The 13,731-nt window shown below is 40.8% G+C and overlaps 1 protein-coding gene across 3 annotated transcripts in view; it reads left to right on the forward strand.

Annotated features, from left to right (window-relative positions):
- Positions 1-9,268, forward strand: part of EGFL6 (EGF like domain multiple 6) — a gene marked incomplete at both ends in the record, with an annotated part of 69,109 nt that extends 59,841 nt beyond the window's left edge. For all 3 annotated transcript variants that reach the window (XM_080718358.1, XM_080718359.1, XM_080718360.1), the window contains 2 exons: positions 1,442-1,707; positions 9,158-9,268. In XM_080718358.1, coding sequence (XP_080574484.1) covers positions 1,442-1,707; positions 9,158-9,268 — 377 coding nt within the window. The remainder of the gene's footprint in view (positions 1-1,441; positions 1,708-9,157) is intronic.
- Between the last annotated feature and the right edge of the window lie 4,463 nt (positions 9,269-13,731).

Genomic DNA, 13,731 nt, shown 5'->3' on the forward strand with positions numbered 1-13,731 from the left:
GACTCTACTGAATGGCGAAGAAGACCTGAAAGTCTCTGAATGCAGTAAAAACTAAGGCAATGTCAGCATGGGCCCTCTAAGTGTCTCCAGGAATTTCACTGGCAGAAGGCCCCATCCTAGACTCAAGGTTTTCCTCGTTGCCTAACTTCTCCAGATCCCACTCTGCAAGAGGTTTTGCCCAAGTTTATCAAAACCCCAGAAGATGAGATGAGCAAAACTGCACCAATGATGGTTAAAAATACTTAAGTTTTGAATGAATGAAAATAGAGTTTGGGGAAATTATGAAGGAGGCAAGCATCAACCAGGTTATTAAAAACGGCTTTAATCAAGAACCTGGCACCTACATGGAAAAGTCAGCTGGCCGTGGGGGAAGGGACCGACGAGCCACACATCTGGAGAGTCTCATATTCCTGAGTCATGTGGCAGAGCAGAAGTACCAATGTTTTATAGGCATGCCGATTCTCTCGCGACATCTGTAGTCTCGGGACCTCTGGAGTATGTCTTGTGATGTTTGGAGTCTCAAGGCAACTGGATTCTCGTATATCTCCACTTCTGGCTTCCAGGGTTCCCTGCGGGAAAGGGAGGGACCAGACCTATCAGGTTGTAGGCATAGAAGAAGAAGGAGATGTATTCCTGTCATCCTAAATCAGAATCGAAGTGATACGTTAAAATGGAGGCTGAGCTTCATAAAACCATTAGGGCAAAGTCAGGTGGGTTGGGATTAGACAGCACTCCACAGACCCTCCTAAGGATCTGACCATCATGCATGTCATTGATTCAGTGGAGAAATGCATTCCAAGACTCAAACAGCCAAGGTGGAAATGAAGTTCAGAAACACAAACTCTCTACTAGCTATGATTTGCCTAACGTGCTAGAGGACCATTTGATTAGAATCTTTCTCTGAGCCAGGCGTGGTGGCGCATGCTTGTAATCCCAGTACTTGGGAGGCTAAGACAGAAGGATCGAGGTTTGAGGACAGCCTCAGCTACTTAGTGAGGCCCTTTTCAACTCAGTGAGACCCTGTTTCAAAATAAAGAATATAAAATAGGGCTAGGGGTGTAGCTCGCAGGTAGAATGCCTCTGGGTTCCATCCCCAGTAGTGAGAAGAAAAAAAAAAAGAAGAATCTTTCTCCATAGCTGCTACTACTGAGCTTTGTGACTGGTAGATGAAGCTGCAGTTTCTCTGACCCTCAATTTCCTTCCCTGTGTAGCAAAGGATTTCAACTGCAATCCCTAAAATTCATTATAGCAGGAAAGTTTTATTCCTATTTTCAAAATGAAATGAACTTTGCCTTTCCTAGTAGTATATTATCTTACATAGCTTTTTATCTACTCTATCTATATATTTATATCTATATCTATATATATAGATATATTGAGAGAGAGAGAGATACACCCTTTGTAATGACCTCATTAACTATGCATTTTTCCTCTCTTAAAGCTGTTGGCTATTATATGGCAGTTCCAGCATTGGCAGGGCACAAGAAGGACATTGGCCGGTTGAAACTTCTCCTCCCCAACCTGCAGCCCCAAAGTAACTTCTGTTTACTCTTTGATTACCGGCTGTCTGGAGAAAAAATAGGGAAACTTCGAGTGTTTGTAAAGAACAGTAACAATGCTCTGGCATGGGAAGAGACCAAGAGCGAGGATGAAAGGTGGAAGACAGGAAAAATTCAGTTACATCCAGGAATTGATACTACCAAAAGTGTAAGTGGAAAAAATGAAAGCTGGAAATTTGCATTCTTTTTCAATTATTGAATTAAAAAAAAACAAAACACTTATTGAAGTACCCAGGCTCTAATGATATTAAATGAATAAGGCCAGGTATGGTAAGGCAGGGCTGTGATCCCAGTACTTCAGAGGCTGAGATGGGAGGATCACAGGTTCAAACCCAGCCTCCACAACTTAGCAAAACCCTCAGCAACTTAGCAAGACCCTGTTTCAAAATAAAATATAAAGGGGTCTGTGAGTATAGCTCAGAGATAGTATGTTCCTGATTTCAATCCCCAGTACCAAAATAAAAAGATGAATAAGATTTTTCTCTATACTTATAGAGCTTATATTTTGAAGCAAAACAGGCAAGATGATCAATCAGCATAGCTAATGAGAATACTTGTCAGGTGCATGCATATCATATTCTATGGAAATGGCCTGAAGTTTCTAGCTCCTTTTACCAACTTCCTCCCAAACCAGACTGTCCATTTCTTAATATGACAAAGTTGTCTTTCTCATTCATTCTTTGCATAGAACTCAGTACAATAAATGGTATCCGGAAGATGATGTGTATGGGGGGTGGTGCTGGGGATATGGGTGTGTGGTATTAAGGACTGAACCCAGAGGCAGTCTACCTCTGAGCTACATCCCTAGATATTTTATTATTGTTGTTGTTGCTGTTGTTGTTGTTGTTGTTGTTGAAACAGGGATTTGATTGCTGAGTCTCACTAAATTCCTGAGGCCGTCTCTGAACCTGTTATCCTCCTGTCTCAGCCCCCCAAGTTACTGGTATTACAGTAGGGTATGCCACCACACCCAGCTAGAAGATGATGTTCAAATTCTGTTTAAACTGAATTGAAGGAGTACCCATTATCAGGGATCCCCAAATTGACCCTCAGATTTGGTGATTCCCTAGAAGTTTTCATAATACTCTCGTATTGAGAATTACTGTTTATACAGATTAAAACTGGCAAAGGAAAAAAAAGTAGATAGTACATAATCCCAGAGGGACCAGGCACAAGCCTGCATTTTTTTTTCTCCCAGTAGTTGTATAGGCAACTCTTAATTCTTCCAACAGTCTTAGAAGACAATACTCCCAAAGTATGCCCTTCAGGGAAGCTTGTCCAAGCCTTGGCAGCCAAAGTTTTTACAGGTCCATCTGTCCGCGTGACTGTCAGCATGTCTGACCTTAGTCATCCAGTCTCAGCCTCTCCAGAGCTGAAGTTGATAACATGGAATCCAAGCCCCTACCTTGAGTCGCATTGTTAGAGTCAACTATCTTGCTTGTCCCAAGGTTTAAGGTAAACAAAGACACTTTGTATCAGGGTGGATATTCCAAGGACCCAAAGGTTATCTCCCAGGAACCAGTCAGAACCAAACTTTCTTTAAAATGTGCAGGGTTCGGAAACCCAGACCTTCTGAACTAATCCTTCACTGGAGAACTTGGTTTGTTTTCGTTTTGTTTTACATTTTTTGTTTGTTTGGAGGTACTGGGGTTTGAACCCAGGCTCATTCTTCCTCTGAGCCAAACCTCCAGCCCTTTGTAGTATTTATTTTAAAACAGAGTCTCTCTGAGTTGCTGAGGCTGGACTCAAACCTACGATCCTCCTGTCTCAACCTCCCAAGTACTGGGATCACAGACATGCACAAGTGTGCCCTGCACAGACAGTGAGTTTAACAAAATGGAACAGGAGCAGAGTTCTAAGAGGAAGTTCATTAATGGGACGAAACACTGCAAGAACAAATGGTGCAAAAATGATGAAGTTATTGAGTTTGACCATTGAGAGATAGTGGCTGGTGTTCCTCGCGGGAGCTGTTTAGAAGGAAGAGTCAAAAGCCACACGATAGAGAAAAAAGGAAGGAACACGGCCTGGAGGGGTAGCCACTGTGGACCCTGGTGAAAAGAATTGGTCAAAGTATGAAGGAAAAAGACAAAATTGAATGAAAGCTAGAAGGAGATACAGTAAGAGGTTATCAAGCCTGGTATGGTAGCACACACCTGTCACTCCAGTACTTGGAAGGCTGAGATGAACTGATTGCAGGTTCTACGGCAGCCTCAGCAGCTTAGTGAGATTCTCAGCAGCCTGGCAAGATTCTATTTTAAAAAAATTGGTCTGGGGATGTAGCTCAAAGGTAGAATGCCCCTGAGTTCAATCCCCGGAACCAAACCAAACCAAACATCATACACACAAAATCTTGGTATATGCATTACCTCATTTGACTCCTGTTTCAAAAATAAAAATAAAAATATCTGTATGTGTAGCTGGGAGGTGCAATGCCCTCCCAGCTGGGAGGTGTAGCTGGGAGGATTCAATCCCTAGTACCACACACACAAAAAGAAGAGGTTATCAAAGAAAGAACAAGTAAGAGATCTATGAATTGGAATTCCCTTTTTACTTTGCTTGTGAAAGCTAATGATTGATATAAATAAAATCCTATTTCTTGGCAATAGGCATTGGATCAGAAAGCCTAGTCCCTAGTGTCAGTCTTTAATTTAACTTCTTTTCATTTACTCACCATGTTTTAATTAAAGCAGCATATCCTATTTAAAAGGCCTCATAAGACACAACTATAAATAAAGTGTGTGTTGGTCCCTAGTTAATGAGATTCCTAACCACTGTTCCCCTCCACGGGAAAAGCGCACAGCACTTGTTCAGAACAGACACGCACAGTAATTCAAATGTATTCTCATTGCACTACATTTGAATCAATACAAATATAATCCGCATGCTTACACTGTCTTATTTATAGCATGCTTTGGAGACTGTGGCTTTGAGCCATGCTAATATGTGGATGATATCCCTTGTTGGAGAGTTGAAATATGCCTCTGCACACCATTCGTAATTACCTCCATATTGACTGAATTCATATGCTGGGGAATACTTTGTATGCTTTTATTAGTGCATTTCAATTCTACATCATAGCGAGGTTCAAAGTAATGCAAACATATATGCACACATCACTCGGCATGTGTCCCTCCCCATCCCAGCTCCCTTCTCCTCCTTCTTCATACATGTTAGTGAGATTGGCGGTGATACCTTCATATATGACTATAACATTCTTTGAACTGTTTGCTGTGTGTGTATGTGTATTTGTGTGTGTGTGTGTGTGTGTGTGTGTGTGTGTGTGTGTGTGTACCTGGGGAATTGAGCCCAGGGGCATTTTACCTCTGAGCTACACTCCCTGCCCTATTTTATTTCTTATTTGGAAACAAGGTCTCACTAAGTTTGGCAGTGCCTTGCTAAGTTGCTAAGATGGACTTTGTACCTGCAATCCTCCTGTCTCAGCCTCCAAGAACTGGAACTACAAGTGTGTGTCACCATGCCCAGCTATTTCCTTATTCAATCCTTTTTTTTCCCTTTGAACTTTCACCTTCCAATCCTCTTATGCTATTCTACTGGTCTCTCTACTCATTTAAGTAAATTTCCTTTCGTTTCTCACTTCCTCTCTAGCTTCCACATAATGGAGAAAACATATGACCCTTGACTTTCTGAGAATGGCCAATCTCAGCATAATATTCTCTAGTTTTATCCATTTTCCTGCAAATGACACAATTTTGTTCTTTTTATGGCTAAGTAAATTTCCATTGAGTGTATATGACACATTTTTTATTCATTTACCTGTGGATGGCCATCTAGATTGGCTCTATAATTTGGCTACTGTGAATTGTGATTCTATAGACATGGATATACATGTATATATCATTATAGTATTCTAACTTTGACTCTTCGGGAAAGACATTGAATAGTGGTATATCTGGGTCATATGGTGGTTTCATTTCTAGTCTTTTGAGGTACTTCCATACTGATCTCCATAGCTTCCCCAATCTGCCAAATCAAATAATTGGCACAAGCCTTTGGGAAGAAGGAAAAAGAAATGTACTGATTTGCTAGCAAACTGGAGAAACTAGTGAACCTAATGGTTCAGGAACAAGCCCCAGATTTTCCCCGAAAAAAGAAATCAAGTACCTTTGAAGAGTTAGCTCTTTGGGGTCATGCTAGCATCTTAGAAGAATTCGTGTTTAAGTCATTCTTGATTCAGTTCTTATTCAGATCCACAGGCCACGTTCATGCTGGTGTGTTTTCAGAAAGGACACAATTCACCCTTAAGTCTCCTTAAGTCAGTTTATTTCTCAGATCCACAGAGCAGCTTTATGTTGCAGTATTTATCTGAAGGGACATAGTTCATGTCTAAGTCTCCTTGAGTCTGTTCTTATCCAGATCCACAGTTGTCAGGTCCCCTTCCATCAATAAATGTTTAAGAATGTGTTATCTGATAACAGGGGGTAAAGGAAAGGGAGAGGACAAAGGAGGGAAAATATCAGCTTTGAAACAGGTCATCTGTTAGCTGCCAGGGTCAGAAGCAGGCCCCCATTACAGTGGTTTAATTAATTTATAATCCCACCAACAGTATATACGAGTTTCTTTTTTCTATTTCCTGCCAGCATTCTTTTTTTTTTTTTTTTTCTGGATTGGGGATTGAATCGAAGGCATTTTGCCTCCAAGCTACACCTCCAGCACTACAGGGGCATTGTACCTCCTAGCTAAAACCCCAGCCCTAGGTTTTTTTTGGGGGGTAGTATTGTGGTTCCTGGGAGCCCTTCTACATCCAGGCTACACTCCCCAGACCTATTTTTATATTTTTATTTGGAAACAGGGTCTCTTTATCCAGCGAGACTGGCTTCGAACCTGCGCAATCCTCCTGTCTCTGCCTCCCAAGCATGGGGATTACAAGTGTGCACCACCATGACCGGCTTAGATTTTAGTCTTTTTATTTTTGAAACCGAGTCTCACTGAGTTGCAGAGGGCCTCACTAAGTAGCTGAGGCTGTCCGCAAACCGCGATCCTACTATCTCAGCCTCCCAAATGCTGGGATTACAAGTGTGTACCACCATGCCTGGCTTCTATTTGATTTATTGATTTACATTCTGAAACAGGATCTTGCTATGTTTCTGAGGGCATCACTCAGTCGCCGAGGCTGGTCTCAAACCCGATATGGTCCTATGTCAGCCTCCCAAGTACTGGGATTACTGGCATGTGAGTCTGGCATCCTGCGCAGTGGTCATCACAGGCACTACTGCCATTCCCATCGGTCCCCTGAACATTCCTCTCTTCTCTTTGGAGAGCCTGGGAAAGCTGGATACAGTGATGACAGTGATGACAGTGATGACAGCAAGGCTACAGTTGCTTCATCTCCATCACCTTGAAAACTATTCTGTGATTGTGATGTGTGTGTGTGTGTGTGTGTGTGTGTGTGTGTGTGTGTGTGTGTGTGTTACTGAGATTTGAATCCCAGGGCATTCTACCTCTGAGCTATACCTCTAGCCCTATTTTTTATTTTTTGTGGTACTGAGGATGGAACCTAGGGGCATTCCACCCCCAAGCTACACTTCCAGCCCTATTTTGCATTCTTTTTTTTGTGTGTGTGTGTGATACTAGGGGTGGAACCCAGGGGCTTTCTACCTCCAGGCTAATACTCTCAGGCTTATTTTATATTTTTTATTTGGAAACAGGGTATCAATAAGTTGCCAATAGCCTCACTAAGTAGCTGAGGTTGGCTTCGAACCTGTGCGATCCTCCTGTCTCAGCCTCCCAAGCGCAGGGATTACAAGCGTGCACCACCACACCCGGCTTTGTTCTTCATTTTTTAAACAGAATTTCACTGATTTGCAAAGGGCCTAAGTAGTAGCTGAGCTGGCCGCGAACCGAGATCCTACCGTCTCAGCCTCCCAAATGCTGGGATTACAAGCATGTGCCACCACACCTGGTTTTCTGTGATTCTTTATACAGCAAAAAATAGAGATGATGTTGGTGATGGTGATTAGTGGGACATTGCTTACAGGATCTTTCTTTAAAATGTCAATTTTCTGTGAGTTTGGATTTATTTTAAAAAGGGAAACTACTTCATTGAAAAAAACGTAAAGATTCATAATCACACCATAATGAATGTTTTCATGGTTTGCATTTTCTTTCCATATAAATATATGCTAATCTTGTTATAACCACGTTAGGCTTAGGCTATTGTCAAATTCTGTTTTGACAGAATATATGTGTGTCATGTTTACGAAGAATAGCATGTTCCGAATTAAATATTCTGTTCTCTAAAGCTTTTATTCCAGGGTAACCTTAATCATCTCTGAGTAAGAATCACTTTGCTGTCCTCTGAGTCTGCTTTTATCTGATACTGAGATGTATAGAACTCACTAAGACTATTCTCCTCTTCCTGTAAGACATATGAAAAGTATCAGACATACTTTATTTCTGTTTGGTACTAGAGATTGAACCCAGGGGCACTCTATCTCCAAACTACACTCCCCCAGCTCTTTTTACTTTTTATTTTGAAACAAGATCTAAGTTGCTGAGGCTGGCCTTAAATCTGCAGTCCTCCTGTCTCAACCTCCCAAGAACTGGGGTGTCAGAGGTGTACCACTGCACCTAGTAGAGGCACATTTCTTAAAGTGAATCATATTGAATAGATGTTCCATGCACCGCAGCTAGTATTATTTTCATAATTATTGAAAATTTTGAGGATACTAGGGATGGAACCCAGGGGCATTCTACCTTGGAGCTATACCTCCAGCCCTATTTTATTTTTTATTTTGAAATAGTGTCTCCCTAAGTTGTAGAGAGCCTCGCTAAGTTGCTGAGGCTGGCTTCAAACCTGTGATCCTCCTGTTTCAGCCTCTCAAGTACTGGGATTACAGGCATGCACCACCACAGACAACCAATAATTATTAAATCTTAATATGTTTGGTACTTTTTCTGATTATAAATTTTAAAAAGCTATTTTATAAGAACTACAATATTGAAAAGACATTTAAGCATTTATTCAGCAAATATTTATTTTAAGCAAATTTATTTGAAAATATATTTAGGTGAATGGGTGAATATGAAAGTCACTGTATATCATTAATTTTGTGAAATGAGTCTCCTGAGATCCGCTTCAGGAACTTAGTAAGACCTTGTTTCAAAATTAAATAAGTGAATAAATAAAATAGGGCTGGAATATAGCCCCAGTTCAATCTCCAGTATCACACACACACACACAAAATAGATAAATAAAAATAAAATATCTGGGAGGAGTTCAGAGGTAGAATGCCCAAGTTCATTCCCCAGTGTCAATAAAATAAAATAAAATAAAATAAAAAATGGAAATTCCAAAAGCACCTTTTAAACTCACCACTCCCGGCTTAATGGGGCTTTTCAGAATCCATTCCATTCTGCTATGATCCTGTTTTCTCTGAGCAGAACTCCCAGTGTGGACATCTTGCATCTAGAAAACAAATCACTATACAGATGAGACATTATGATGAGGTCAATGCCAAAGCCGGTTTCTAAGCAACAAGGATGTGCAAGTTCAATCCTCATTAATAACTGTCAAACAGTTTGATCATGTCATTGTTTTCAATACCTTGGAGTAATTCTTATGCCTTCTCTATTATTAGATCATTTTTGAAGCAGAACGTGGCAAGGGCAAAACGGGCGAAATCGCGGTGGACGGCGTCCTGCTCCTTTCAGGCTTCTGCCCGGATGACCTGCTGTCTACACGAGGGTGAAACTTACTGTTATCTTTTACATCTTTATATTTGGCTTTTTATATCAGCTCACTGTTTTTTATATTATGTCATAGGACCCCCATTTAGATATACAAGCCCCAAATTGTAACATACCAATGGAAACATTATTGTAAGATGCCTGTCTTGTATCAGATGTGCCAGTATTGGCTTTAAATAGTGTACCACTGGGTCTTCTCATTCATTTCGGCATTGTTGCACATTCTAGAGTGTGAAAATGCCGGTCCACCTCCTCCAACTCAATATATCTGATTGGTCTATAGGAGTTGATCAATTTCTTGACCCAACATTTCTAAAAATAGCAACACAAATCCACAGTGCAGTGTTTTGCTGTGTGACCTTTATGGTGCTTCTTGGAAACTATGATAGTCAACGTAAACTTTGGCCAAGTGGCTCAGCCTGATTCATAGCCAAGCTTGCATATTTAAATTCCTTGTAATAAAAGTATCCAAATCATCACCTTGTGCCATGGTTTCAATTTTTTCAAAGGGGAATATGTGTGGTTGATTCTGCTTACTTATGTGTGTGATTATGTGCTTTTCTGAAAATGTAGCTTTTATTTCTTTACGTATTCTTAAAATTTCCTAAAGTTACTCACTATTATAGGAAAAGATGACTGCTTCATTAGGCCTCATAACTACAAGATAAATTAGCAGATATTGTTGAATTCAGAGACTACCCAAAATTAAATAATCAGGTAGCATGACTCAAAAGAAGAAAAAAAAAGATGCTTCCTTTTCTATTTCCTTTCTTCCAAATTCAAGGATCACTTTGTGTGATAACAAATCCTGAATGCATTCTGGAGGATAACATTATATATTTCCCTACTTATTATGATTCCCTTTATGATTTTTCAGGTCTATGATGATGATGTAAATGCACTATGTATTTTGAATTTTGATCTTTTCTTAGGCTACCCGGTGGTGGCAGTGAGCCACAGCTCCTATGCAGCCCAGGATCATGAAAGAAAACAACCCAACTATAGAAAACAAAGTATACTATGACTTTTAGTTTTAAGTACTCACCATTATGCATATTTTTATAATTTTTTCAACCCATGCTGTGATCTTTCTTTCCCCATGCCTTCTAGTACACAAACTCCTGTCTGTGTCTGTTTGTGGGATATCAGACGCTTTATTTCTTTGTGGTTCTAGAGAGTGAACCCAAGGGCATTCCATCTTTGAGCTACACTCCCAGCCTTATATTTTTAAATTTTGAAACAGGATCTCCCAAAGTTGCTAAGAGTCTCACAAGGTGCTGAGGCTGTCCTCCTACCTGCGATCCTCCTGTTTCTACTGGGATTACAGCGTGTGCCACCACACCCAGCTTAAACACTTTATTATAAAATGGAATTTGTGTTCAATGATTTTGCCCAACTGTAGGCTAAGGTAAGGGTTCTGAGCATGTGTCAGGTAAGCTAGGAAAAGCTGGGATGTGTGGTGGGTGAGATATATGAGCTGCATTTTCAACTTATGATATTTTTAAGATATGATTGAGTTTATAGGAATGCAACTCGTGGTAAGCGGAGAAGCATCCGTACGCTGTTTAAGATTCTGCATCACAAACAGGTCCAAGATACTTTCTAAACAGAAGTTCCCCTGATATGTGCCTATTATCACCTAAAGAAACAAAAGCACTGAGGCAAGCCTCACAGGGATGGGGCAACGCAGAGGGGGTCCTGGTGGACTTCATGCACATAGTAGGATGTGTCACAGTTAAGCCACCCTGAGTTTAGGCAACCCCTTTTTTTACCCTAGGGTTGAAGTCAGGCATATACTACCTTTTTTTCTCATCTCTCCATCCCTTCCTTCTCATCTTTTTTATTTTGTGGTGCTGGGGATTGAACTCAGGGGTTTTCTGCCTCTGACCTACACCTCAGTGCTATTTTATTTTTCAATTTGAAAAATTAGTTGCAGAGGGTCTCACTAAGTGGGCTACCACACTCCACAGCATTCTACCTTTGAACTACACCCACAGCTCCTTTGATTTTTTTCTTTCTTCATTTTTTATCGGTTCACTGTAGTCATACATCTTAATGGGGTACAAGATAGTAGAGGCATATGTCCACACATCACTCATTTAGCCCTTCCTCAGTTCCCACCCCATTCCCTCCTCATCCCTCCTTCCCATGCTTAGCTTGGTGATTGGCTCTGATATGTTTGTGAATGTACATCATGTACATTGGGGAATTTCCTTCCTCCCCTCCTCATCCCCCTCAGTTAGGTGCCTTATTTGCTCATCCATGGTTTTTCCTTCTTCATCTAGAGTTCTTTCTATGACCCATTTTCTCCCCAGTTCTGCATATAAAGGACAGCACCAATTTTTTTTTACTTTTTGTAACTGACTGATTTCACTTAACATAATGTTCTTCAGTTCCATTCATTTATCTGCAAATGACATAATTTTGTTCTTCTTTATGGCTGAGTAAAATTCCACTGTGTACAGGGCCTCGCTAAGTTGCTGAGGCTGGCCTCGAACCTGCGATCTTCCCATCTCAGCCTCTCAAATACTGGGATTCAAGGCATGTACTGGCTACATTTCAACCCTTGCCAAAGGGTCAGCTCACTTAAGTGAGTAAAGGGAACTAGTACTTTCTAGAACTTATCCTTTCAGGACTTCTATTTAAATTCTCCTGCAATTGAAACCATAAGGTAGCAGTTTGGTGATTTTATTTCTGCAAAATAAACAAGGAGCAAAATCATTCCACATTTTGAGGGAGTACTATCAGAATTTGGGAACATAATATTATTGATACTCTGCGCCAAACATGGTTATTTGTTTCTTATCAAACACTCCTGCTTTTCAGAACATTACAAGGGTTTGGGAAGCCTGACAGGGTGAATTAGATAATGACTATTTCGCAACCTTTGGAATAAATGCAGTTCTTGTGGAAGATGGAATGCCATCAGACTGGCAGTCCAAAGCGCTGGGTTTTATTTTCTCCCCCCCCGAGAAGAAATAAGGGGTGTGGTTAGTGGCTTGACATGTGTTTCTATTTTTTGATCTGGCTTTTATTGAAGGCTGGTGAATTGATCTCAGTACACTTGTTTAAGTGAGGTTTGGAAAAATTTCCTTGACAACTTGGAGGCCCTCACAGGCTTAGACTGGGTCAGCATCTAACAAGTGCCAACAGAAATGAATTCAACCGTGTTTCTCCTGCCTTCAGTCAGACCATGATCGCAGATGCCAGATAGCTGTGTTCTGTCTCCATTCAAAGTGTCCTGGCATCGTGCAGGGGCAGCTTCTTTCAGTCAAGGAACAGTCAGGTATCATGGACTCTGGGAGTTTTGCAGTTGGGCACAAATAAGGCTTCTTTTATTATGTGGAGGATGGGAATGGTTATGTATACCCATTTTGTAATTCTTTTTTCCTCTTGTTTTTGAGGGGGATATACTGGGGATTGAACCTGGGGACATTCTACCTCCAAACTACACCCCCTATTTTTATTCTTTATTTTGAAATAGGCTCTCACTAAGATGCAGAAGGTCTCACTAAGCAGCTGAGGCTGGCCACAAACCCATGATCTTCCTGTCTCAGCCTCCTAAGTACTGGGATGACAAGCATGTGCCACCATGCCCGGCTGAGATCTTTATGTTTTCAAATTTAAAAAAATATATATATATATACTCTGTATACCTTTAATCAGTTTCAGAACATCATGAGCATTTTTTCCATTTCCAGGTTGTTGCTTTATTAATTTAATTGTTACAGTTCCCCTCCCCCAAAATCTATGGCTACTTTCTATAACAAGAAGAGTCCTGAATTAAGTGTAATTAGGCAAGGCTGGGCATGGTGGCACACCTGTAATCCCAGTGCTTGGGAGGCTGACACAGGAGAATTGCAGGTTTGAGACCAGCCTCAGCAAAATAGCAAGACCCTGTTTCCAAATAAAAATAAAAAGGGCTGGGGGTATAACCCACAGATAGAATTCCCCTGGCTTCAATCCCCAGAAACACACACACACACACACACACACACACACACACACACACACAAACACACACGTAGTCAAGAGCTAACCTTTTCTTCTCTATAGTCTTTGAAAGTCTATACATTTATTTCATGTACAAAGTTGCTCAAAACACACTTGGATTTGTCTTTTCAGGTGCAAAAAGCACAGGAGAGTGTTGGTATTGTCATTTGTGATTATGCATCATTTACTAGCCAAAACTGTATCACCAACCCAGATCCACGGCGAGATATATACCCAACAGAAATGGATACTAGCACTGTTTGTAATAGTACCTATGAAACAATCCACATATCTATAATGTCCATTGTGAGTAGAGTGGGTAAATAAATTCAGTGGAGTGGTATATACATTCAACAAAATGTTACGAGGAAATGGGAATATGCCAAGTGTGGTGGTGCACTTCTGTAGTCCCAGTATTTGGAATGCTGAGACAGGAGGGTCACAGGTACAAGGCCAGCCTCAGCAACTTAGA

The sequence above is a fragment of the Muscardinus avellanarius genome, assembly GCF_963383645.1.
Source record: "Muscardinus avellanarius genome assembly, chromosome: X".
NCBI classification, from domain to species: Eukaryota; Metazoa; Chordata; class Mammalia; order Rodentia; family Gliridae; genus Muscardinus; species Muscardinus avellanarius.